General features: G+C 41.2%; 1 protein-coding gene across 1 annotated transcript in view; it reads right to left on the bottom strand.

Annotated features, from left to right (window-relative positions):
- Nucleotides 1–8,091: 8,091 nt before the first annotated feature.
- The window catches only part of PPP1R1C (protein phosphatase 1 regulatory inhibitor subunit 1C), a gene marked incomplete at both ends in the record, with an annotated part of 41,709 nt that continues 22,089 nt past the window's right edge, over nt 8,092–27,711 (bottom strand). The window contains one exon of the mRNA XM_081313894.1: nt 8,092–8,171. Coding sequence (XP_081170020.1) covers nt 8,092–8,171 — 80 coding nt within the window. The remainder of the gene's footprint in view (nt 8,172–27,711) is intronic.

Here is a 27,711-nt window from a genome sequence, read left to right as displayed (position 1 = left end):
CAAATGTAGCTTGTAAATCATAATGTATGGCTTGGTTGTTGAATAAACCTTGCCAGCTGTGATTTTTCAGCAAGCTGTGGCTAATCAAAGTAGGATGAATAAGTTGGATAAACACAGCATTGGTGACCCAAATAACAAAGCATTCCAAGGTTGACAAAACGGATGTCTGGTAGTTCATCAAGAAAAAAAGCTCTCTCTCTCTCTCTCTCTCTCTCTCTCTCTCTCTCTCTCTCTCTCTCTCTCTCTCTCTCTCTCTCTCTCTCTCTCTCTCTCTCTCTCTCTCTCTCTCTCTCTCTCTCTCTCTCTCTCTCTCTCTCTCACACACACACACACACACACACACACACATAAACAATCACATTTTAATCGCCAACACTTCTCATTGTCATGAGCTATAACACAAGTTTTGTCCTTAGGATACCAAAAGATTAGATTTAAAATATAATTGGGCCAAAGACAAAAGGCTTAAGTTCGGAAAACTGATTATTTGGATTGAGTTCAGAAATAATCTAGGAGACTGAACAGCTGTGGGAAAATGGACTCCAAAAAACACAGGGATCTGGACCTCTGCTATATTTATAACCCCCATATAACATAAGGTAAAGGTAAAGGTTCCCCCGCACATGCATGCTAGTTGTTTCCAACTCTAGGGGCTGGTGCTCATCTCCGTTTCAAAGCCGAAGAGCCAGCGCTTGTCCGAGGACGTCTCCGTGGTCATGTGGCCGGCATGACTAGACGCCAAAGGCGTACGGAACGCTGTTACCTTCCCACCGTTGTGATTCCTATTTTTCTACTTGCATTTTTACATGCTTTCGAACTGCTAGGCTGGCAGAAGCTGGGACGAGTAACAGGCGCTCACTCTGCTATGCGGCACTCAGGATTCGACCCGCCAAGCTGCTGACCTTCTGATCGACAAGCTCAGCGTCCTAACCCACTGAGCCACCACGTCCCCCATATAACATAGGTGGATGTTATTTTATTCCACTCTGCATATTTCAGATTCAGTTCAGGTGAATGCCTAGAAAAAAAGAGATCAGGTCTGAACAGAAATTAGTGCTGGTTTTCAGTGTAGCCTCCTGGCAACTGAAGTGAGCTTCTATTGGAAATTTACATTTTCAAGAAAGAACCATTAGTATGAGCATATTGCAAGCCATGGATTGGAATCTTGAGACTTAGCCCATAGAATTGCCAAGAGTCGGACTCAATTAAATGGATTAATGATATCCTCCTCATCATCATCATCATCCCCTACCACAAAGGTGACAAAGCCTCTGCTATTGTCATTTAGTAGCACAGGTTCACAAAGAAAGGCCCTCTCTGACCCCTCAAATCATCCATGCTGGTTTTGCCAAGATATTCACTACTCTTTGATTTGAACGATAGTGACTTTGATTGTTTTAATTTTACCAGAACACTTAGTTTTAGTTAGCATCCATCACCTGGAGGACTTACATTAGCAGAAAGACAATGCACACAAATAATAATAATAATAATAATAATAATAATAATAATAATAATAATAATAATAATAATAATAATAAAGTATATGCATAGAATCTAGAAGTAATTAGTTTCTCTGAAATGGGAGAAGTTTGGGGGATGATCACAGAGAGTTTTAAGAGCAACTATTTTGAACTTTAAGTGAACTTAACAGGCTTCTCAGGCTTCCTGCAAGTGGAGAAATTGTAGGTGTGTTCTTAACAAGCACTTTCTCAACAACACACTTGGAATACTGGAGTGCAGTTTCTGAATAGTCTCAATTTTCCTGTTAACTCTTGCATGTACAGACTCTGAAGGCTTGCAGGGAGCAAAGGTTTTGCCATGTTTTATAGCTAAGCGAGAAGCCGTGTTGAACAGAGCAGAACTTCTATCTGATATTGTAAAAAGAAACATCTGGGGGAAAAATTCTGCATTTGGAGAACTAAGAAGGGAATTTGGCTGAAATTCCCCTTGGTGAAGTCTGGGTTTCCTGGACTGATTTATTAGGAGAGGGTCAAGCAGTGGGTAAGAGTGTGGATGTCCTGCCTTTCGTAGTACAATCATCTCTTTTCCAAGTTCTGCAGCTTTCCTGTCTTCCAAAGTTCAAATAAATCACAGGAGAAGACATTGCCTCTGGAGGATGTGGAAAATTAATTTTATTTAACAGGCAAAAGACCTGAATAAGTCTTAAGTTTTCAGGAAAAGCTGTTATGCCAGAAACTGGTGGTGGTGGTTTTACTCAGTGCTCAGATATGCACCTATATAACATTTGGTGGCCATTCAGACTGATTGACACAGCCAAAAAATATCTGGAGGAGACAATAATATTAAGAATAGAAAGCTCTTAAGGAAATAATAGGAGGAATATTTTACTGTCCTCCAGGTACAATTGCAAAAACATTAATAGGAAACGCTTTATGAGTCAAGCAGTCCCATTAAATACCAGCTTCATTCCATTCAAAACACTGCTAGGGATATCTAAAGACTGTAACTAACATTTTGCATACAGAACACAGGTAGTTTCTCGACTTACAACCATTCATTTAGTGACTGTTCAAAGTTCCAACAGCTCTGAAAAAAGCGACTTATGACTGCTTTTCACACAACCGTTGCAGCATCCCTTTGGTCACGTGATCAAAATTCAGACACTTGGCAACTGGCTTGGATTTATGACAGTTGCACTGTCCCAGGATCATGTGTAAATACCATCTGCAACCTTCACAGCTGTCTTCCAACAAAGTCATTGTGGGAAACAGATTTGTTTCATGACCAGATGATTCACTGAAGAACTTTAACGATTCACTTAACAACTGTGGCAAAAAGATTGTACAATGCAGCAAAGCTCACTTAACAACTGCCTTGCTTAGCAAGGGAAATGTTGGGCCATAAGTCAAGGACTACCTGTAATATAGGTAGTTTTTTTAAAAAAACAAAACAAAACACAAAACAGCTACTTAATCCAGTTCTACCTTGCTGATGGTGGAAAGATACATAACACTCTAGGGCAGGGCTGTCAAACTGCCGGCTCATGGGTGGCCAGATGCGTCATGACGAAACTGCGCCCACCCCATTGCCAGCAATGGGAAAAAAGTCACGATACATAAAACACGTCACGTGACATTGCGAGTTTGACACCCCTGCGCTATGGCTATTCTGCTAATGAGAGCAGAGATTAACCATTCTTGAGAGAGCAAGCCATTTGGTTCCCAACCAAGAATCCTTGCTAAGTCCAATATTCTGTGCATGGGAAACAAATTGATACAGTTGACAGTTCTCACTATTGGAGGCCCATTGGAATATTAATGCATGGACTTATGTGAAATATCACAAGTATAGATGATTTGCACACAACCTCTTTTTTGAGACTTATTCCTGATTTTCTATGATGTATGGTAAATAAGAATGAAAGGTTCTCTCTGGGTCTACGTATAGATTATGTGCAATGGTAAGTCCAGCCATGAAAATCCCATTGCACACAAAATGAAGCCGAACCAATCAGGCACATAAATGTATACGTGGTGCAAAAAATTTTTTAAAAAAAGTTTGAAGATAGTTGACAAACATGTCATTTCAATGATGCCATTTTCTTTTTTTAAGAAAATTGAGAAATCAGAGATCTCCTGAAAAAAATGTGTGTCATGCTATCCTGTCATGAAAAACCAGAATTCCAAATTGGATTTCAAATTAGGTTGCTGCCATCCTCACAGGAAGAAAGATGTTCCTAAGCATTTAGAGTGTATTTTAAGTATAAAATGAATGTTTTAAGCCTCTGTAAAGCTCGATATATCCATGTTGTCTCCTAAATTCCCTCCAAGTCTACAAAAAGTAAATGAAAACCTATATTTTCAACTTTGCCCTGCCCAATCAGCTGCCTGTGGCTGAATCAAGGGGCTCACAATTCAGTAGCAAATGACAATATAATTTCTGCACTCCTACTTACATATTGAGCTCTTCCCACATTTTTTCTAGAAAACCAACATACATTCATTTTATGCTGCCAGTTGTGGAAATGCTGTCACAGCTGGAAAAATCCCCTTGATCTACTAATTTCTCTTCTATAGGAATGGGTCCCACTGTAGTAAAACTGATCTGAATGTAGAACATTACCTAGACCAGGGCTTTTCAACCTTTTCACCCATTATACCACTTTTAGGATATGGCAACATCCGAGTACCACCAGTCGCCTAGCAAGGTGTCAAAAACTTGATGACCAAAAAAAAAAAAAGGAAAAAAGTGATGAAGTACAGGTAGTCCTCGACTTACAACAGTTCGCTTAGTGACTGAAGTTACAATGGCACTGAAAAAAGTGCCCCCCAAGCCACAGCCAAGCAAGACCCCTGCCTGCCTGCCCGGTGGTGCTATTCCTCCTGTCCGAGGTTTTCATTGTTGTGAGCATTTCTGTTGAGGATTGGCAGCGGAGGTGGGGTAGGGGTGTGTGGTTTTTATTTCCCCCATCTCCCAGGTGGTTGCAGCAGGTTTTGGTCACTTCACATGACCCTGGGACACTGTGACCATCATAAATAGGAATCAGTTGCCAAGCATCTGAATGTAAATCACAAGAACCTGGAGATGCTGCAACATTCCAGCTGATCGGCGCTTCTTCTGAGCTCAGCAGAAGCGCCAGGTTTAGCACTGAGGTCCAGCTGGAGCCTGGCGCTGATGCTGGCACTTCCGCTGAGCCCAGACAGCCCTGCAGCTCCAGCCATCTCTCGTTCAGGCTTGTGCGGTGCTGCCACCGGTTCAGCTCATTCCCCTCCCCCGCTACCACTTTTCTAGGATGGTCGCATACCACCTGCCAGGTGCCAATGTACCACAGGTGGTACCCTTACTACTGGTTGAAAAGCCCTGACCTAGACTGCCTTGGTAGCTCAGAATGTTGATGTACACAAATACCCTTGTGAATATGTACAATAAATGGCTATTTTCAAGAAGTGACTCACTTAATTTCTCCTTTAAAAATATCAGCAGGCCAAACCTGAGTTACATTTGTTCTTGTCACTGATCTCCATCTCAGATTTGAATGGTGATTCTTCTCTTCAAAAAGCAGTTAAGGCAAAGCTCTTGTGTGATGTTAAGCCCTTTGATAATTGTGATAAATAAAGGACATAAGAAAGGTGAGGTCCCACTAGAACTAGAAAAGAAATACGAAAAAAAAGTATGGCAGTATAATTAACACGATAAAGAGATACAAGAGAAAAGAATTCATAAATCAGGGAACGTGTCATGAGAAACCAAAAAGTCTCATTCACTGTTAAGAAAAGCACAACATCATTTCCATTGTTCAGAAAGAAACATGGACGGCCAGATTACAAACTCTAGCCAAACGCTTTCAAGTCCTACTCTTTTCAGTGGTATAGGAATAGGAATAGGTTTTTCTGGAAATCTCTTTTCTAAGTCTCTACTACGTGGCCATATCGTTCCTCCTTAATACAAATCAAACGATATCACAAAATGACTAGTTCAGGTCAAAGTCCTGCTTAACAGAAGAACTGCTGCTACATGACTCCATCCTCTGCACAAGAGCCTTGGTGGAGCAGTGGGCTAATGCCTCCTTAAGTAACACCAGCTGCCTGCAATTAGTGCAGGTTCGAGTCCCACCAGGCTCAAGGTTGACTCAGCCTTCCATCCTTCCAAGGTAGGTAAAATGAGGACCCAGATTGTTGGGGGCAATTAAGCTGACTTTGTAATAATGCCGCTTGGGGGGGTGCGAAAGCCCTAATTAAGTAGGCATATACATAGAATGAAGGCTATTGCTAAGCACATTTGATTTGTGCTTAGATTGTAAGCCGCCCTGAGTCTTCGGAGAAGGGCGGGATATAAATGGGATTAAAAAAAATGCAGGCATGATTTCTTCTTTACCACATAGGCAATTTAGTCTAGCCAACAATTCCTACCTTTAAGCAATTTCTTCTAATGTTGAGCTGAAACCTGCATGGTTCTGAAATCTGCGTGGCAAGGGGAACAACTTATCTTCAGATGTTGGAAGACCTCTTCTCCAAGCTTATCATACCCAGTTCTTTAAATTGTTTCGCAAAGCAAGGGAAGTATTTCAATTTATCAAGGTTGTTCTTAACGTGTGACACATCTTGGACCCAGTAATAGGAAATGCCATTTATATCTAAAATGTGGGAGATCAATACTCTTTTGCAACAGCCCATTGGGGAAATTGCCACTGAGTTTTCATGTGGTTTTCTTTTCTATTGTGAAATTATTATTATTATTGTAAAGCTAATCTAGGAGCCTTTAACAATTCTCCTTCTGAAATTATCTCCATGCTTCTACATGGTCTTTTGTAGTTCATGTCCCCACCCCCAAATGTATTTCCCTTGGATACGGCACATGAAGGTTTCAAGTTAGCTTTCCTTTCTTGAACAGCATAGCTGAATTGTGAAAATCCAGGGGTTATTTAATCTGTACCTTTCCATTAACCTCCTATCTTCTATCCCAGGGTTTTTCAACCAGTGGTACAGGTACCACCTGTGGTACATTGGCACCTGGTACACGGCCATCCTAGAAACGTGGTAGCCGGGGAGGGGAATGAGCCGAACCAGTGGCAGCACCGCACAAGCCTTTGCGAGAGATGGCTGAGGCTGTCAGGGCTCAGCGGAAGCACCAGGATCAGCGCCAGGCTCCAGCTGGAGCTCAGCACTAATCCTGCCACTTCTGCTAAGGCCAGAAGAAGCGCCAATTAACTGGAATGTTGCAGCATCTCCAGGGTCTTGTGATTTACATTCAGATGCTTGGCAACCGATTCATATTTATGATGGTCACAGTGTCCCAGGGTCAGGTGAAGTGACCAAAACCTGCTGCAACCACCCAGCAGACGACTGGTGGTACTCGGATGTTGCCATATCCTAAAAGTGGTACAATGGGTGAAAAGGTTGAAAAGCCCTGTTCTATCCTATCCATTAGCCTCCTATCTCCTTGTTCAACTATTGCTTCTTCAACTAAGAAGCAATAATTGAATAAGTGCATATAGTGTAATGTGTGTCTTTGAGGGCCACGGCTTGGCCCTCTCCTAATAAATCAGTCCAGGAAACCAGAAATGAATAAATACTCCAAAAAGACTTTGTTTCACTAAGGTTTTGACCCAGGCATTCCCTAGTAATTGCCCTTCATGTAGCTGGGCCTGCTTACTTCTAGAAGCACAGCAGCTTCCTTTCTTCCCTGGACCCTCCTTCTCAGCCACTTCTCCACATCTGTAAGGTAAAGATAAAAGGTAAAGTTTCCCCTGCACACGCGTGCTAGTCATTTCCGACTCTAGGGGCCGGTGCTTATCTCCGTTTCAAAGCCGAAGAGCCAGCACTTGTCCGAGGACGTCTCCGTGGTCATGTGGCCGGCATGACTAGTCGCCAAAGGTGCACGGAACGCTGTTACCTTCCCACCGTAGTGGTCCCTATTTTTCTACTTGCATTTTTATGTGCTTTCGAACTGCTAGGTTGGCAGAAGCTGGGACGAGTAACAGGCGCTCACTCTGTTACGCAGCACTCGGGATTTGACCCACCAAACTTGCCGACCTTCTGATCGACAAGCTCAGCGTCCTAACCCACTGAGCCACCAAAAGCTAGAAGAAGTTTTTGAGCTGCCTATTCTTTCTTTAGCCAAGACTGGAGGATGAGGGCAGGCCATAGATTCTTCCCAATCTTTGTAGAGCACCTGTAAGGAATCACGCCAATCTGGCTTTCTTGCTGCAAGAAAGACTCTACAAAGTACCACTTAGTCTAAATGTACATCATATTTATTTTGTAGCACTTAAATCTGCACTATTTACAACTGATTTTAGGCTGCAGCTCACACTTGGAATTTAAGACAGTAGAGCCAACACCTTTGGAAACCATATATTTGTCTATATGGCCTATACGTTGAGTTACTACAAAGAAAAGGAAAAGGCGAGGAAAAAGAAACAACTATCTTCACCAAGGAGGTACCATAGGCCAGTTCTGCAAATGATGAATTGCACTGCAAAACCCTCCTTTTCTCAGGTACCAGGATGAAGACTGTTTTGGGTCAGGAACATAAGCCATAAAGTTCCACAGTAAGTACTGAAAGTTGAGCAGCTTCATATTTCACCATCGAGACTTTTTCACAAGAGGTTGGGTGCTATTAAGGCTTCTATTCCTCGTCTCTTTCACAGACTCCTTCATCTTCCTCTGGAAATGCCAAGTCCTTCTGGGTTTTTAGATGCTTAATTCCTGTAAATACAAAGACTAGAGTTAACTTTTGTACTCAAGATGTGTAATCTGCCCAGCATGCTAAAAACAACAGCAGCAGCAAAAGGATTGTGACATAAGAAAATGGTGATGTTACCTTTATAGTCCATTATAAAGATAGAATTGTTAGAAGGGCATGGATGCTTTTTTGTAACCTCTCTCCCTCTCCCTCTCCCTCTCCCTCCCCATCCCCATCCCCATCCCCATCCCTATCCCCATCCCCATCCCCATCCCTCTCCCTATCCCCATCCCCATCCCCATCTGTTGCGTTGTGGGTTCTGGAGAGTAGGAAGGATGCCGAGCTGATGAGTACAGCATGGCAGATCTTTATTCGGTGGAAGTGACTGTACTGGGGAATAGGGGTTACCTGCCCTCCTTTTATACCTGGCCAGGTGAGCAGCCGGCCAATCGGTTTGAACCACTGTTTCCTGCCGAAACCTGGGTTCCCACCAAAACAGTTATAGTTCAACGCCCCCTGGTGGTGACTGCTATGTAAGTGTGTATGTGTTCTCTTCACCTGGATACATAACACTATCCCTATCCCCATCCCCATGCCTATCCCCATCCCCATCCCCATCCCCATCCCTATCCCTATCCCTATCCCTCTCTCTTTTTGCCATAGTAATAACAAGAAAAGCAACAGCAAAAGCAATAACGGAAAAAATCTGAATTGGTTCAGAGGATAGTGAAAAAGGACATAGTCCTTTTCCCCCCAATGCTAAGCAATTTAGCTGATTTCAGGAACTAAATAGGGCTATTGATTGGATGAATATGGTATCTCCCCTGTCCAATAGCAGTTAATGATGGGAGGGGGAGAGGGAGGGGGAGAGAGAGAGAGAGAGGGAGAGAGAGAGAGATCTATAATGAACTGCATTTACATATATGTCAAAGAATGTGAAATAAGTTTGTTCTGCTCATTCACTTTTTATTTTTCTGTTTTGGTGAGACTATCTCTAAACCTCAGCCCTTTATTTCTTTCTTCCACACAAAACATTTAAACTGACAAACTGTAGAAAATGGCTCTTGGTCAACAATTCTTCCAATAGGGCTACCCTCTCTGCAAAACCCTGAATGTCCATTAGAGGTTGCAGAAAAGTCTGACCCTTTGACGGCATTTCGTGGAATTTACCCGAATTTCTACCGTCTAGATATGGTAGTCCTGCATAAGGTGAATTTTCATATTTGAAAAACCCAGAGCAATTAAAATGCTAATTAGTCCACTCCCGATTTGTTTCCACCATGCCCAGTACTTCTCTGCTCCATTTTATTCTGATTCTGAGACTGTTGAGATCTGATGAAGCCGTGAGCCTGGTGTGGCGCATCTCTTCTCATGCTCTGCTACCCCTTTTGTCCTCTGCTCAGTTTGAACTCCTCATGGCAGACTCTAAGCTGAGAGTTTTGCTTTTTGTTTAGGGATATTTTTTTTCATTTCTTGCCATCTGTCCTCTGGCAAGGCCCACAATAACGCCATGATATCCCTGGATCCATTTTTTTCTTTTCTTCACAATTCATTTGCACCCTTAGGTTCATTCCTTGAAAATTACTCTGCCTAGCTTTCTCCCAAAGTCAGAAACACCGGAAAGAATATATCAGTGCTTGAGACTTATTTCGCTTCCTATCTAACCTTTGCAACTCCCTCCTCCCTTTTCACTGAGGACTTTGACTTCACTGTAGATCGTTTAATTCATCCAATGGATGTTGATGAAGGACAGCCAGAATGCCAGCCGCTGTTGCATAAGGAGACATGAATAACAACACTTTGTACTGTTGATGCATGTTAGATGAAGTCACTCCCCCCCAAAGCTTCTTTGCATATTCAGGATAAATTATCTGTGCAAATGAGGCAGTTCCCTGCATTTTTTTAAGCTCAGTGGGTTAGGACACTGAGCTTGTCGATCAGAAGGTCGGCAGTTTGGCGGGTCGAATCCCGAGTGCCGCGTAGCAGAGTTACTCGTCCCAGCTTCTGCCAACCTAGCAGTTCGAAAGCACGTAAAAATGCAAGTAGAAAAATAGGGACTACGGTGGGAAGGTAACAGCGTTCCGTGCCCCTTTGGCGTCTAGTCATGCCGGCCACATGACCATGGAGACATCCTCGGACAAGCGCTGGCTCTTTGGCTTTGAAATGGAGATGAGCACCGGCCCCTAGAGTCGGAAACGACTAGCACACATGTGCGGTGGAACTTTTACCTTTACTTTACTTTACAATGTCTCCAACAGGGAGTCTGAAAACCTGACATCTGGTTTAGTTCATTCAACCAAAGTAGAAGAAATTGACATTGAGTAAGCATTGCTTTTTTTTAATTTAATACTTCAACTTTACTATAGATTCCTCAGGCTTAAAATAATGCATATGTTACCCAAATCAGGAGAGGGAAAGGAGGTTTATACATTCATGTAATATAAACTTAAGGCCACTCGGAATCACAGCAAATAAATAAAATAAAATAAAATAAAATAAAATAAAATAATAAAATAAAATAAAATAAAATAAAATAAAATAAAATAAAATAAAATAAAATAAAATAAAATAAAATAATAAAATAAAATAAAATAAAATAAAATAAAATAATAAAATAAAATAATAAAATAAAATAAAATAATAATAAAATAAAATAAAATAAAATAAAATAAAATAAAATAAAATAATAAAATAAAATAAAATAAAATAAAATAATAAAATAAAATAAAATAAAATAAAATAAAATAAAATAAAATAAAATAAAATAAAATAAAATAAAATAATAAAATAAAATAAAATAAAATAAAATAATAAAATAATAAAATAAAATAAAATAAAATAAAATAAAATAAAATAAAATAAAATAAAATAAAATAAATAAAATAAAATAAAATAAAATAAAATAAAATAAAATAAAATAAAATAAAATAAAATAAAATAAAATAAAATAAATAAAATAAAATAAATAAATAAAATAAAATAAAATAAACTTCACTGCCTGTGGTTGAATTGATTCCATAGTTACCAGATAGGTGCCAAAGTTCAAGAGATCAATGGAGTGATCCTACTTAACAGATACACACCATTCATTTCAAGGGAGGAAGGAGGTCTTTATTTGCATTATATTTCAGTGTGGATCAGCTCCCTCCATCAAAATGTATGGGTCAGATAATATCCAGAAGGCATCCAAGAAGATCATAGAAATCACCCTGAGTTATGACTCCTCTCTATAGATGTACTACAATAATAATTTTTGGCATCAAGGCAAAATAAACTTAATTTCTTTGTTAGATTTAGCGGGGTGGGGGGAGTTTAAACGAAGTGGTCTTCAGCACACAAATGTTGAAGTTTCCTTTATTTATTATTGTTTCAAAAACAGATTTGCAACCAAACTTGTGAGATCCAATTCCATGAAGATTGCTACAGGAGCACTCTCTTTTCTCTCCTACACTCTTTTCTCAGTGCAATAGATTCTCTCTCTCTCTCTCTCCCTCTCCCTCTCTCTCTCTCTCTCTCTCTCTCTCTCTCTCTCTCTCTCTCTGTGTGTGTGTGTGTGTGTGTGTGTGTGTGTTTGTTAAAAAAATAGTCAGCAACACAAGTACGATCTAGTTTCATGCCTAACCTGGCCTCAAGATCAGCAAACAGTAATCAGTCATGAGAGATTGAATTTGATTTGGTCACCGGGACCAGAGATTTGCTCTTCCGAGCTTTCAAACTCATGCTGCAGCCCACCTTCAGGGACCAAATTTGATCTTGCATCATTATCCTGGGACTCACTGCCTCTTGAAAATATACCTCATGGCCAGAATTAATTTAGCTATTCCTTCCTATAATACAGCTGTGGGCGTAAGGCTATTCGCCTGCTAATAAACTATGAAGAGCTTTTATAAGTTATAAACCTGCTTTAGTCAGAGCTACTTCACTTTAATCACTTTGTCTACATGTAGTTATTATTGGAATCAGCTGTTAGCTAACACCTTGACATTTACTGTATAGGAAGAAGCGAAAGAGGCTGGCCACAAACGCTTCAGTTATAGGAAGTGCTGGCCTAGCTGACTGATTGTGGATTTGTAACTGGGCTAAAGAATTTTCCGAGTGGGCCCATTACTGGAACAAAGAAAAGTAACGTGGCATTTTGCTTAAGCTGTGGTGGAAAATGTCCAGACAAAGATCTGGAGATAAAAGTTCATTGTTAAAAACTATACTCAGAGGTGGAGAATTTAGTTAACTGAGTGCACCCGCTGATGCTTATTATAGGATGTTAGCTTAAACTGTGTATGTCTTCAATAAATCGGGGACAAGTGATGAAATATCAGGAACCTTTGATGGGTCTCTCTCATTCTATGGTATAAAAGCGGCTATCGGATGTCAGCAGACATGTTTATTGAGATTCTCAATCATACAGATCATAGTTGTCCCAAAAATGCTTTTTCAGGAGGCAACTGGACTTTCTTGTTTTTCTTTGAAGACGTTAAACTTCTCATCCAAGAAACTTCTTTGGCTCTTACCAGATGGTGGGAATTGGAAGGATTTATATTGCTTGCAGACAACTGGTCATTTGCATTCTTTTAGAGAGTCATTGAGGCCACTTGGAGGTTGTCTGTGCCCGCAGGGTCACCTGAGTAGTGCAAATGTTTGTGGGGCCTTCTTGGCTGCAGGATATTTTCTGCCCTGTGTCCCTTCACTGTTGGAGACAGGCGCAGGCTGTTGGGGATGAGTCTGTGTTGTTTGCATCTCAAACTGAAGAGCAAATGGTTCCTGTAGTCTGCAATGTTTTCTGGAAATCTGTTCCTTCCATTTCCCCACCATCCAGTCAGAGCTGAAGAAGCTTCTTGGATGAGAAGCAAAACGTCTTCAATTTAAAACAAGAAAGTCCAGTTGTCTCATGAAAAAGCACCTTTGGGACGATCAGGAGACATGTTTGACTTAAGACTATGGATCCAAGGGTCCATCTTTACTTCTGCACAGAAATAAAGTGTTGAACCCAGTTTCCTCTCTTAGTGTGATTATGGGCTCCGATTCAGTGGTGGGATTCAGCCGGTTCGCACCAGTTCAGTAGAACCGATAGCTAATTTTTTGTTGCCGAGGTCTAGAACGGACTTCCGGAAGTGGCATCCACATAAAGAACCCTTTGTTCACATATCTGAATCCTATCTGGGTGCAATGAATCCAGTGTTAAGCTGAGCCAACATACTCACAAGCTTACATGGAAGCCTGAAGTAGCTTTACAGAAAAACACATCTGTCCCTAAAGATGTAGGCGTGATTATTAGCAAATAATATATTCTGTGCAATCTTCTGATCAAGAGATACGGAGTGGCTTTGATGTTAAAACTGCACAAGCAGAACTAACCTCACATCAAAGTCCTCTGCTCCCTTATAATTTCCAACATGGCTCACATATAGCAGTGCATTGTGTCCTGAAGTACACAAAAATAAAAAAATAAAAACCATGGTTTATGGTTGGAATACACCGTCTTCTAGTAGTTTATGGGTTAGCACTGTCATAGTTAGTCCTCAACACACATTTATATGGTTATACCAATGTTCTTGTTGTTGTTGTTAGCTGCGAAGTCATGTCCGACCCATCGCGACCCTATGGAGAACGTTCCTCCAGGCCTTCCTGTCCTCTACCATCTCCTGGAGTCCATTTAAGCTCATGCCTACTGCTTCAGTGACTCCATCCAGCCACCTCATTCTCTGTTGTCCCCTTCTTCTATTGCCCTCAATCTTTCCCAGCATTAGGCTCCTCTCCAGTGAGTCCTTCCTTCTCATTAGGTGGCCAAAGTATTTGAGTTTTAGCTTCAGGATCTGGCCTTCTAAAGAGCAGTCAGGGTTGATCTCCTCTAGGACTGCCCGGTTTGATCGCCTTGCAGTCCAAGGGACTCGCAGGAGTCTTCTCCAGCACCACAGTTCAAAGGCCTCAATTCTTTGGTGCTCAGCCTTTCTTATGGTCCAACTTTCACTGCCATACATTGCAACTGGGAAGACCAATACGTTAAATTAAATGGAGATATGATGGGATGATTTTGGTTAAACATTGCACAAGTAGCCCTGGTCTTTCAACCCCAGTTGAGCCCAAAATTCCCATTGCTGAGCAAGATGGTTAAGTAGATTTTGCCCTGTTTTACGACCTTTCTTGTCGCAACTGTTTAAGTGAATCACTGCAGTTGTTCAGTTAGTAACACAGTTGGTAAGCGGATCTGGCTTCCCCATTGACTCTGCTTCTCAGGAGGTCGCAAAAGGGGATCACATGAACCCAGGACACTGCAAGCAACTCCTAAATATTTGCCAGTTGCCAAGCTTCCAAATTTTGGATCTTGCAGACCATGGGGATGCTGCAACGGTCATAAGTCACTTTTTTCAGTGTGCTTCAAACAGTCGTTAAACAGATGGGTTGTAAGCCAAAGACTACCGTTATATGAAGCTGCAATTCGTCTCACACAGAGATTCCTCTGTGCATCCTAGTGCTGGCCTGTCCTCAGTCAGGGGTGGTTCTTGGAGATGTAAAGGCTGCGTTAAGCCAGCTGGCATGTTACTTATGGAGACTGCAGAATGTGGGGTTCAAATCCAATGCAAGCCCACTCAAACCTGTCATTCTCCAGAGTTATAGTAACAGACGTACAATATCATTAAGCTCATAATTAAGTACAGTGAGTCATGGAATTAAAAACATCCTTTGTCATATCATGGTCTGTTCAGTTGGAGCATCATATATCCCAGGACATTTGAAAGGTTTGTAGGTGGGTAGGTGGGGGTGAGGGACGCGGTGGCTCAGTGGATTAGGACGCTGAGCTTGTCGATCAGAAGGTCGGCAGTTTGGTGGGTCGAATCCCGAGTGCCACGTAACAGAGTGAGCACCTGTTACTCATCCCAGCTTCTGCCAACCTAGCAGTTTGAAAGCACGTCAAAATGCAAGTAGAAAAATACGGACCACTCTGGTGGGAAGGTAACAGCGTTCCATGTGCCTTTGGTGTCTAGTCATGCCGGCCACATGACCACGGAGACGTCTTCGGACAAGCGCTGGCTCTTCGGCTTTGAAACGGAGATGAGCACCGGCCCCTAGAGTCGGAAACGACTAGCACGCATGTGCGGGGGAACCTTTACCTTTACCTTTACCTTAGGTGGGGGTGAATAGCTAATGGCTAATAAGTAATGGGCTAGATCTGAGGGACTGTCAGTCTTCTGTAGTTTTCGCTCATTCAGCACAGTCAGCATGTTCTGAGTCCCATTAATTAAGCCATGCTCATTTGATGGGACCCAGGAAGTCACTTTTTCCTCTCCTGGCCTTCCCCCAGAGATCTATTTGGCCCTCAACCTAACCTCGTCTAAACAAGCCCTGAAAACGTGGCTTGTTTTACCAGACCTTGGGCTACAGTGGGTTCTTTAGGAGATTTTGTTATTGGATTCTGTTGTTTACCAGGTGTTCCTTTTCCTTATAGTAATTTATATTATACTGGTCTTGACATACAACAATTCATTTAGTGACTGTTGAAAGTTCAAAGTTACAATGGCACTGAAAAAAAGTCACTTATGATCTCTTTTCACACTTTTTGCAGTGTATGCCTCCCAGCATACACAAAGGACAGCACAGCAGGAGGCTGATGGTGCAGATCTTCAGAGGGGTTGGACAGCTCCGGGCGATAACTGCTCACTCAGGATAAGCCTAATGACTTAAGCTGTTGACAGCCCCAGGCATGGTCAGCCTGGTGGGAAGCCAGGATCTACACCCATTGTCACCTGCACTGGCAGGAAGCCCAGGTTTGAACTGATTGGAGGCCATCCACCTGGGCAGGTACAAATAGACGCCAGGCTTCCCTGTTTCCCCAGTTCGTTCTGTTCAGAATAAACTCATCTTCACCCCCAGCTCTGTGTCCGTCTCTATGTGAAGCACGCGACTTTACACTTTTGACAGCTGCAGCCTCCCCGTGGACACATGATCAAAATTTAGATGTTTGGCAACTAGCTCACTTTTAGGATGATTGCAGTTATCTCAGGGTCATGCGATCATCTTATGCAACCTTCTAACAAACAAAGTCAACGGGGAAGCCAGATTCGCTTAAGAACCATGTTACTAACTTAACAACTGCAGTGATTCACTTAACAGCTGTGGAAAGAAAGGTCACAAAATGGGACAAAACTCACTTAAATGTTTCACTGGGCAACAGAAATTTTGGGCTCAATTGTGGTCGTAAGTCGAGGACTACCCATATACTACTCAGGTTGCAGTGAGGTTGGGCAGACTATCAATCAAGAAAATAAATCAATACATACATCGGGTGGGGAGGGGAAAGCTGACCTCTCCCTGATTGCAGAGGCTGTCCCTTCAGATAGCTTAATTCCCTTTGCTAGTCACCTAGTCACCTCTGGTGTCCAGAGATCATTGATGTCACATTTGACACATCCAGAAGCAGGCCTGCTTGTGGGTGCCCACATAAGTGAAGCTAATCCCTCTTTATACTCAAGTGATTCTCTAGATTCATCCTAAAAAAAAATCACTGTTCTCACTATGAACAATGGGAATTTAGCCCTCTGTGGCATTTGCAGAGGTTCCTGTGCAGGACGGCAAGTACAGCAAGCTCTCTGAAACACTAGAGGGCGCTTCGTTCCTACAGAGCAAGCCACTTTCTAGATGAGTACAAGGAATCCATCTTAACAGTGGGCACACTGAATAGAATAGAATAGAATAGAATAGAATAGAATAGAATAGAATAGAATAGAATAGAATAGAATAGAATAGAATAGAATAGAATAGAATAGAATAGAATAGAATAGAATAGAATAGAGCTGGAAGGGACCTTGGAAGTCTTCTAGTCCAGCCCCCTGCTCAAGCAGGAGAACCTATACCAGGGGTAGGCAAGCTCAGCTCTTTTATGACTCATGGACTTCAACTCCCAGAATTCCTCAGTCAGCTGACTGAGGAATTCTGGGAGTTGAAGTCCATGAGTCATAAAAGAGCCGAAGTTGCCTACCCCTGACCTATACCATCTCAGACAAGTGACCATCTAGCCTCTTTTTCAAAATCTCCAGTGAAGGAGCACCCACAATTTCTGGGGGCAAGCTACTCCACTGGTTAATTGTCCTCACTGGTAGGAAGTTTCTCCTTAATTCCAGGTTGCTTCTCTCTTTGATCAGTTTCCAACCATTGTTTCTTGTCCTGCCTGTTATGTATTGAATATATATAAAGTTGTGTTAATCCCTGCTAAAGTGAAACTAGCATAACTCCAACTGCTTGTGAAGCTAAAATGAAACTAACCTTTAGATGACCCTGACCGTTAACTCCAACTGTTTTGTAGGGAAACTTTGAACATTCATATTTGGGCGAGTTTTTCAAGTATTGCGATTGGTTAAGGCCCAGTGGGCTCAGAGTATAAATTATAGGCAATTGCCTGCAGTTCTCCAGTTCTAGTTTGAGTCAATAAATAATGTTGTAACTATGCTGGTCTGCTCCTTGCTTACTGAACCCCACTACTCAATATTACCTTCTGGTGCTTTGGTGAATAACGTGACCCCCTCTTCTTTGTGGCAGCCCCTCAAATACTGGAATACTGCTGTCATGTCTCCCCTATTCTTTTCTTTAGACTAGCCAAACCCAAGTCCTGCAGCCGTTCTTTGTATGTTTTAGTCTCCTTTGATCATCTTAGCTGCTCTTCTCTTAATTTTTTCCAAACTCTCAACATCTTTTTTGTGATATGGTGACCAAAATTGGCTGCAGTGTTCCAGGTGTGATCTTACTAGGGTTTTATAAAGAGGTACTAATACCTCACGTGATCTTGATTCTCTGCCTCTGTTTATACAACCCAGGATTGTATTAGCTTTTTTGGCTGCTATTGTACACTGCTGGTTCATGGTTAAATGATCATCCACTAGGACTCCCAAGTTCCCTCTCACAGTTACTGTTTTTAAGCCAGGTCTTGTCCAATCTGTACTTGTACCTTTGATTTTTCCTGCCTAAATGTAAGACTTTGCTTTTCTCCACATTAAAACTCATTTTGTTGGATAGGGTCCATTGTTCAAGTTTGTCAAGATCTTTTTAGATCCTGAGTTTGTCTTCTGCTGTGTTGGTTACTCCTGCCAGTTTGGTGTCGTCTGCAAATTTGATGAGTTCCCCTTCAATTCCCTCATCTAAGTCATTGATGAAGATATTGAAGAGTACTGGGCCTAAGACAGAACCTTGTGGTACCCCACTGCTTACTTCTCTCCATGTGGATGTAGTGCCGTTGAGGACTACTTGTTGAGTACGGTTTGCCAGCCAACTTCATATCCATCTGATGGTGATATTGTCTATTCCACCTTTTTCTAGCTTACCAAGGAGTAGGTTGCTATAGATATAGAAAGTCACTGTTTTAACATTTTCCTACCCAAAGGTTTCTAGTTAACCAAACATTCCTGTTCACGGAGAGGAAGGCCAGAGAGAAACTAGGACTGATGTAGCAAGCACATGTGCATATATGTATATATGCTTAAGTTTTTGTGTCTACTTTATATTTTTCTAATGCATAACCCTCCAAATCATGAGGTTTTCTGTTTATACAGTCATATAAACAGAAGCAATTTTAGTCTGCGATAGTCTGGGAAATTTCTGGTGACTCTACTCTTTTGTTTTTTTCTTATTCCCTGTTTAAAGATGGTTTCTTTCTCTTGATATGATTGATTTTATAAGGAACCCTTCCAATACACCAGTCTTTGGTTTCATTGTCTCGAACACTTGTTTCCCATCTTGTTTGACTTTATCAACTGCAATATGCATTCCAACATAATCAACTGGATCCAAAGATTTCATTCCAGTTTTGGAAAGCTTTACTCCATTTGTGGAGAGGAAAATGTAACTGCCTTCCAAAATATCAGCTGTGCTATCTCCACAATAGCCTCAGAATTGGCTTGGATTCATTTATAGGTGATTTATGTTCTTTCTGCTTTGCTGTATGACATCACACACATACATACACACAGAGAGAAACACACATCTGTGCAAACTGAGCTACAGTGAAGATTTTTTGGTAATAAAAGAACTCCTAAAGGATTAATTATTAAGTCATGAGGACAAACTTCACCTTTTCACCCTATTTTCAGAGACTGACACTTCAGAGGCTGACACTTCTACAGTCAGATTTGCTTTTTTCGGTATTATAACAAGAGCTATTAGAACATCAGATTCCCTTTTTCCTGTTTAAAATAGAATCTGCATGCATAAAACTTCAGAACTTCAGTTGTTCTAAATGCTCCAAGCAGTTTTTGCTTATGTGGTTTACTAGCTCATGTACAAAGCAAGTACTTTAAGCAGAATCTGCTTTAAATTGTGTAACTAAGGTAACATAGGGTAAAATATTTCATGTCTGAAATGGCCAATTTGAATATTTCAAACCTGGAACAAAAGACTCGTGTTCCGAAGCATTATCTTGAACTTAGGATAAAATGTACAATTTAGAATCATGGGAAATTGAAAGACGATCTTGTTTCTTTTTTCTAGCCCTAAGACTACACAAATAGGTGTGATGTTTAGATAACATATATCTAAATTCACAGAAAAAATGAAGAAGGGGAGTTTTTAAAAAAAAAAGTTTAACAAAGCAAACCATCAAAGCAATAGTTCAGTAGAAATAAACACATTTTTGTGGCCTAACTGCACAACCTCTTATACAATTCAAAATCATCCTCTTGGCCAATTTTTCTGTAAGTGTCGGCAGTTATATATGGGAACTTAAAACAGGTATCTTATGATAACAGAACATGTACTTGGGGAAATATGAGGAAATAATATTTCAGAATTTTAAAATATTTTCTCCTACTATCTTGATCTAGGTATAGAATATATTATTTTCATGCTTCCTCTACTTCTGAGAGGACTTCTTAGAATATTCTTGGCATCTGTTGGATAAAGTTGCTTGAGTTTGCTCACAGTTGGACACCAGCTGGGCAGGTCCTAGGGAAGTGACCAAGGCACATTGGTACTTGGGTTGCTCCCAAGTTAGTAGACAGGTCTGCAAGGTTGTAAATTCTGCCACCTGTATTCTGGACTTATGTCCCCCCTGGTTCATTAAGGCCTTCCAGGATATAGCTGGGTTCAAGTGAGGAGTAATCCCTCATTGGGAGGCAGAGGGCTACTTGCCTTGAAAGAGATGGTGGTATGCCTCCTTCACAAGAGGCCATCTTTGGACCTGACAAACTTTGCTCCAGTCTCCAAGTATCCTTTGCTCTTCCTGAAAATGATTTGAGTAGAGTGAAGCTGTAACCCAGTACACTGAATGTGGGCATGTGGGAAAATGTTACCGTTGGGACACCAAGAGTTTCTGTTCTGGTTTTTAGAGTTTTTCTAGTCTTATTGTTTTTTCTGTGACCTGTCCTGTATTTTGGTACATAAGATCAATGACTATAAAGGTAGGCTTTGGTTAATAACTGCCCTGTTTAGTGATTGTTTGAACTTTTGATGGCACTGGAAAAGTCATTTTTCAAACAATCCTTGAATTTACCACTGCCACAGAATCGCTTACAACTGTCTCAGGATTGCAATTCAGGTAATCATAGCATCCTTGGCCACAAGCTCACTATTTGCAATCTTTACTGCCAGATTCTGACCAGCAAAGTCATTGGAGAAAGCAGCAGGAGATTGAAAATGGTGATCATATGATATTGCACCTAACAACTGCATGTGATCAGCTACATGCCTCTACATTTCAACTTGCCTTTAGAGTAAGGAGGGGAGAGGTGTTACTTTCAAGTGGGTTAGATGGAGAAACAAAACTTCTAAGATTCCGCTGAAGACCGTGAGAGCCTGAAACCTTTTCAAGGACACCATAACAGGTGTGAATTTGAAGCAGATGGTTCCCATAACAAAGTTAACTTGTTTATATGGACTATGTAACACATTGGGGGTTTGGCTAGGAAAATTATTGTTTAAGCCTAATAATTGGTGTTCGAACCTCAAAGTTAGTTTTGCTTCGACATTACCATGCAGTGTATTCAATAAACAGTAAGATTTCAGAGATGGAATGAACCTGGAGTTTTATTTCAATTCTCAAGCCAGTTGTTGACAATTTCACTTAATGACTGTGTCTCTTAGCAATGGACTTGCCAGTCCAGTTGTAGTTGTTAAGTCAAGACTACCTGAATGTGTCTTTTAAATTAATAAATCGATTTTTATTCTACTTCTTCTCTGAAAAGTTTGTTTATTAGATTCTTATTCTGCCCTTCATTCAAGAGTTCAACATAACCTATATAACATTCCCTTCTCCAATTTTTCCCCCATAGCAACAATACTATGAAGTAGATAATAGAAAACACGGCCAGGTGTTTGTTTTCTTTCTTTTTTTAATGGGTTATGGGAATCAGGGTGAAATTGGTTATGTATTGTCCTCCTTCTGGGTTCGTAACTGATGGAAATAAAGCATATTGGTTTTGACACAGATATAATATTTATTATGATACATATGGGCATCTGTTGATTATATCTAAGGAGGTTCTATTGTCTGGTAAGGTGTTCTTACCAAATCACACACACACACACACACACACACACACACACACACACACACACAAACAGAAGGGGGGAAGTGGCCTGAACATTGGGAAATGATTAGTGGTGTCTCACATTATGAAAAAGAAGAGTTCTTCTTTTTCTTTGATGTCTGATTTTTCTTTGATGTCTAATTTTCATGCACTCCTTGATGAAAGAAGATCTTCCACCCAAGAACTGAAACTAGTCACAAGAATCAATAAAGAGCAGAGTTCTAACGTGTTTCCGATATCCAGTGCTTATGACAAATTAAAATTGCTTGATGTACTAAATTCAGTGAGCATGCCTAGATCATCAGAGTATGCCTTTAGAACCTATTTTTTCTAACTCTGCATCATTACATCAACACTGTACGGTATGTATAGGTGGCTGAGAGGAAGGTTGTATGTATCAAGAGAGGTTAATTATTTGGCCAGGACATGAGAAAAATCTGCTAAAAACAGAAACCCAGTCAGATATCTCTGCTAACCTCATTTTGGAAGGAGACAATCAGCACCGTCAGGAAGATCCAAAATGTAGAGGCCTTTTGAACAGTGAAGGTGTCTCCCAACATCCATTAAGCACAGAAATACAATCCGCTCAAATATCCTGCCCTGAATAGTTCTGTAGGCTGCTGTCCACCTCATTCTGCGATCAATAGCACTCACATTGATTTTTCCAGGGGCTGTATTCCAGTAAAATGCACGTGTGCATAAAGGAGTAAGCCATTTCCCACTTAAAGGTCTATTTGCTGATACCATGCAAAAACACATAAGAAAACAAAATACATCAAAGGGACTTGAGAGAAGGAGAGAAAAGATGAATTTGTGAGATACTTTGGCATGTTATTCATGCCTTATTGCAATTTCCAATACAGGAAAGAACTATCTATAATTTCAGACAATCACATCCATTAGGCAATCAATCAGTCAGTCAGCCAGCCAGCCATAGAGAACTAAGCAAAAAAACCTACACCTATAGTCCTATGCCTTATATAGAGAGACTAGCTATGTTGCTTCATTAATAGTTCAACAGATTTAAGGATATGCTAAGTTTCTTATATTAATTCAGTAGGCCAGACAATAGGGTACCATTTGTCCTTTCTGCTTAAAACATTATTTTTTACATCTGTGAATGATAACTGCCCTGTGTGTGTATGGTATGTTAACATTAATTTAATATTTTGTATTAGGTTCAACTCAACATTACAGAATACAGAATAACAGAGTTGGAAGGGACACTGGAGATCTTCTATCTAGTCCAACAACCAGCTCAAACAGGAGACCTTTTATTTTTATTTTTTTATTTTTTATTTTAATTCCATTTATATCCTGCCCTTCTCCGAAGACTCAGGGCGGCTTACAAGCTTAGCAGTAGCCTTCATTCTATGTATATGCCTGCTTATTAGGGCTTTCACACACACCCCAAGCGGCATTATTACAAAGTCAGCTTAATTGCCCCCAACAATCTGGGTCCTCATTTTACCTACCTCGGAAGGATGGAAGGCTGAGTCAACCTTGAGCCTGGTGGGATGCGAACCTGCACTAATTGCAGGCAGCTGGTGTTACTTAAGGAGGCATTAGCCCGCTGCTCCACCAAGTATCACTCGAGACAAGTGGCTGTTCCATCTCTTCTTAAAAACCTCCATTTGTGGAGCAGCCACAATTTCTGGAGGCAAGCTGTTCCACTGATTAATTATTCTAACTGTCAGGAGAATTCTCCTTAATTCTAAGTTGAATCTCTTCTTGATAAGTTTCCACCTGTTATTTCTTGTCCTTCCCTCAGATACTTTGGACAATACGTTCCCTCAGATACTTTGGACAATACGTTGACCTAACTCTTCTCTGTGACAGCCCATAATCCTTCTATCACCCCTAATCCTTCTATTCATCAGACTAGATATACCCAATTTCTGCAACTGTTCATCATATGTTTTAGCTTCCAGAACTCTAATAATCTTTGTTGCTCTTATCTGCACTCTTTCTAGGGTCTCAACATCTTTTTTTATTGTGGTAACTAAAACTGGATGCAGTATTCCAAGTCTGGTCTTACCAAAGCAGTATAAAATGGCACCAACATTACATGTGATCTTAATGATATCCCTCTATTGTTGCATTGTGTTTTTGTCAGCTGTGGCACCCTAGTAGCTGTCCACTAGGAATCTTAGATCCCCCTCACAGTTACTGCTGTTGAGTCACATACCACTTATTCTATACCTGTGCATTTGGTTTTTCTTACCTAAGCAAAAAATAAAAAACACCTTACTTTTCTCACAACTGAGTTGCATTTTGTTGGGTAGGGTCCAATGTTCAAAGTCTGTCAAGATCCTTCTGGATTTTGAGACTACCTTCTAATGTGTTGGCTATTCCCTCCCTGCAAATTTGATGAGTTCCCCTTCTAACCCCTCATCTAAATCTTATATGAAGATGTTGAAGATATTGAACATTCATTGGCCTTGCTTGGGCATTCTATCATACAGCAAAAATTATTTGAATGCATTAGCTAGTTTTGGTGCACAGATCAAAACTTGCAGATCAAGACCAGCCTGTCCCAAGGGCTGAATTCAAATTATTAAAAAAGGGAGGTCCCCTTAGGTCAGGGATGTCAAACTCGCAATGTCACGTGACGTGTCATGACGTATCATGACTTTTTTTCCATTGCCGGCAATGGGGTGGGCACAGTTTTGCCATGTCGCATCCGGCCCATGGGCCGGCAGTTTGACACCCCTGCCTTAGGTGGTACAAGACAGTCATTATCACTTTAATCAGCATCCAGCTGAGACACATTCACTCAAAGAGTCAAGAGAGAACAAGTTATCCAAATACAGATCGAAGCCCCTGACTTTTTCTACAGATAATATTCCAAATTACAAAACATCTAATGTATGATGGATGTAGCAAATGGACATGTTGACCTCTTAAGAACTTGGTGGGTTCTGAAGAAAGCCCTCCTAAGGGCTTCTCCTGCTTCACACTATGGCTACCAGCATAATCATGCCCAGCCACAAAGCCAAAAAACAACTAGTGAGATTTCACTGTCTCCATATTGTAGCACTCCCATCCCCAGAAGCTCATTGGGAACTTCCTATTTTCTCTTAGGTGTCTCTCTCTCTTTTTTTTTCCTGGATGGGTGGTCAGGCATAAATGCAAGCTGAAGCCAATCATGTTTATTTTCTAAGAATCTAAGAACCTTATTGAAAATAAAAATGAGCATGACGGAATGCTTCTTTTAAATTGTGTTTAAAGTTAAAAAAATATTATAAAATACTAAGTTATGTGTACAAGGAACAGTAGAGCTCTTGGTTGCCATTCTTATATAGCATAGCATCAAGGTTATTTTTCTTCTTCTGGTCAGTTCAAATACAAGAATGAAATTTGTTTCTTTAGATCTGAGATGGGCAATTTCTAAAGCAATGGAGGCAGTTCATGCTTCAAACTTCCTATGAGTGATGTAAGAGCCATCTGATAATCTAGTGATGTGGTTGAAATTAGTCCTTTTTAAGACTTTTTTCCCCCTGGCTCTCAAAGACGTCCCACTACCAATTCCACCACCTCAAACCTCCTGGTCTCCTTTTCAATCAACAGTTTACATTTGGGAACTAAAGTGTGGGAACTGAAGTAGGAGTCTTTGTGTGCAAACTTTTACTCTTCTCACCCTTAACACTTCCCTCCCCCAACCCAAATACTATGCTGAACCTTGTCTATGGAGATTCTCAGTCATCCAGGTCATGGTTGTCACAAAGGTGTTTTTTTCCAAAAGGCATCTGGACTTCCTTTGTTTTTCCTTGAAGACATTTTGCTTCTCATCCAAAAAGCTTCTTCAGAACTGAAGAAGTTTCTTGGATTAGAAGCAAAATGTCTTCAAGGAAAAGCAAAGAAATTCCAGTTGCCTTCAGAAAAAGCACCTTTGGAATATGCCGATCCTTGCTTTGAAATTGGTGGCAAAAACTATTTCTACCTTTCAAACGCCTTGGAGATTCTAACGACGTAACTAAGATAGTCTTGTGAATCAAGCCTGGCCAGTGTGGCCAAGTGGCTAAGGCATTGGACTAAGCTTGGGGTGATCTAGCTTCACTCTGCCTCTAACCAGAATGGAAAATTATAGAGTGACTTCCTCTCTCTGAGCAACACAACTCACAGGGCTACAAAGGAAAAGTTGGAGAATAACTTCCGGATAGTTTCTGAAGTCCTTTGAGCAGGGGTGTCAAACTCAATTTCATTGAGGGCCGCATCAGCACTGCGGTTGCCCTCAGGGGGCCGGGTGGGTGTGGCCTGTGTGGGTGTGGCCTATTGGCTGGGCGTGGCTAGAGTGCTTATGGCCTACTGGGTGGGCGTGGCCAGCTCTACATTGTTCGCATCAAGGGTGCCTATGGGGGCCTGGGCAGGAGTGGGACAGATCTGAGGGTCTCTGGCAGAAGGAGGGTCTCTGGGCCAGGGCCAAGGCAGTGGCTGGCAGCCGTTCCTTCACTGTTTCCAGGATGGCTTCGCAGGCCACATGAAACCACTTTGTGGGCCGGATCCGGCCCCCGGGCCTTGTGTTTGACATGTCTGCCTTTGAGGATATAAATCTAGCAAAATAAAAAATAAAAATCAATGACATATACAAAAGCTTACTTTGCACACTGTTATAGCAGATGAAGAGCGTGCTCAGCTTGAAGAAAGAGGACTGAAGGCAGCTTCTCAGTTCTGCCATGAGCAATATTAGCATTAGCCATAGTGGCCAATGGGAAGTGGGCATGGGAGATGCCAGCTGGGAAGTTGGCATGGGAACAGGCACTCCTGTGCTCAAGAATGTTTGGTTAATCTCAAAAAATCTTTGAACCAGTAGGAAAAACCCCCACCTCTGCTCTTGTGTGGTTAAATCTTGGGCTCAATTTACTAGATTTATGCACATGTCTTAATTTGGGAGATTTGTGTTATATCTGGCTATTAAAGAAGCAAATATTAGTATTTCCAGTTTGTCCTTACAGGCAGCCCCTATACAGTATGAAATGAGTCAGAGTCTCTAGTTAAGGAAACTATAGGAATGAGTACCTGCCAGGCTACCACAAGGGTACTAAAGACCAGGTTCTTTCCCCCCCCCCCTACGTGTTAGGCCAGAATTGCAGAACCCATCTTTGATGGTGTATGGTTTCTATAACATCCTGGGTGTGAGCTGTGGTTTTAATTTTAAAAAAGTATTTGTGATTGTTGTTAATGGACTGTTAGCCACCCAGGATTGTGTGTCAAGTGACCAGCCCTATAAGCTGAATAAATAAATAAAGAGACAAGAACATTAATTGGAAATGAATGAGGGAGGAGCCCATCCTTCACCTGTACAGTACCAGGGGAAAAATTATGACATGGATTTGAGGTACCAGCCTTTCTGAATCCCCTTCCTTTCAATCCAAAAGGTGTTTTTCAAAAGGTAACTGGACTATCTTGGTTTTTTTTTCCTTGAAAACATTTCACTTCTCATCCAAGAAGCTTCTTCAATTCTGGTTGAATGATAGGAAATGGAAGGATTTATGTATATTCCTTAGCAGTCATCTGTTTGTTAGCACTCTGAAGGTCAATGGTTAGCTCTCTGAGAGTCATTGAGGCCACTTGGGGGTTTATCTCTACTCTCAGGGTTACCTGAATCAGAGTTCAGATAGGTATGGGACCTGCAATGAAATTTCATTTTAATGTATGGCCATTAGTGTTCATTCAAAGTGACAATAAAATTATTATCCTATTATTCTGTTCTTGGGCTTGCTGAAAGGACTGTGTTGTAGACAGGGGATAGGTGGTGTCATGTCTTGGTGGAGCAGTGGGCTAATGCCTCCTTAAGTAACACCAGCTGCCTGCAATTAGTGCAGGTTCGCATCCCACCAGGCTCAAGGTTGACTCAGCCTTCCATCCTTCCGAGGTAGGTAAAATGAGGACCCAGATTGTTGGGGGCAATTAAGCTGACTTTGTAATAATGCCGCTTGGGTGTGTGTGTGAAAGCCCTAACAAGCAGGCATATACATAGAATGAAGGCTACTGCTAAGCTTGTAAGCCGCCCTGAGTCTTCGGAGAAGGGCGGGATATAAATGTAATAAAAAAAATG

This window comes from Vipera berus (assembly GCF_964194415.1).
Source record: "Vipera berus genome assembly, chromosome: 1".
NCBI classification, from domain to species: Eukaryota; Metazoa; Chordata; class Lepidosauria; order Squamata; family Viperidae; genus Vipera; species Vipera berus.
Note: the sequence above shows the minus strand (reverse complement) of the source record. Positions and strands in the feature narration are given on the sequence as shown.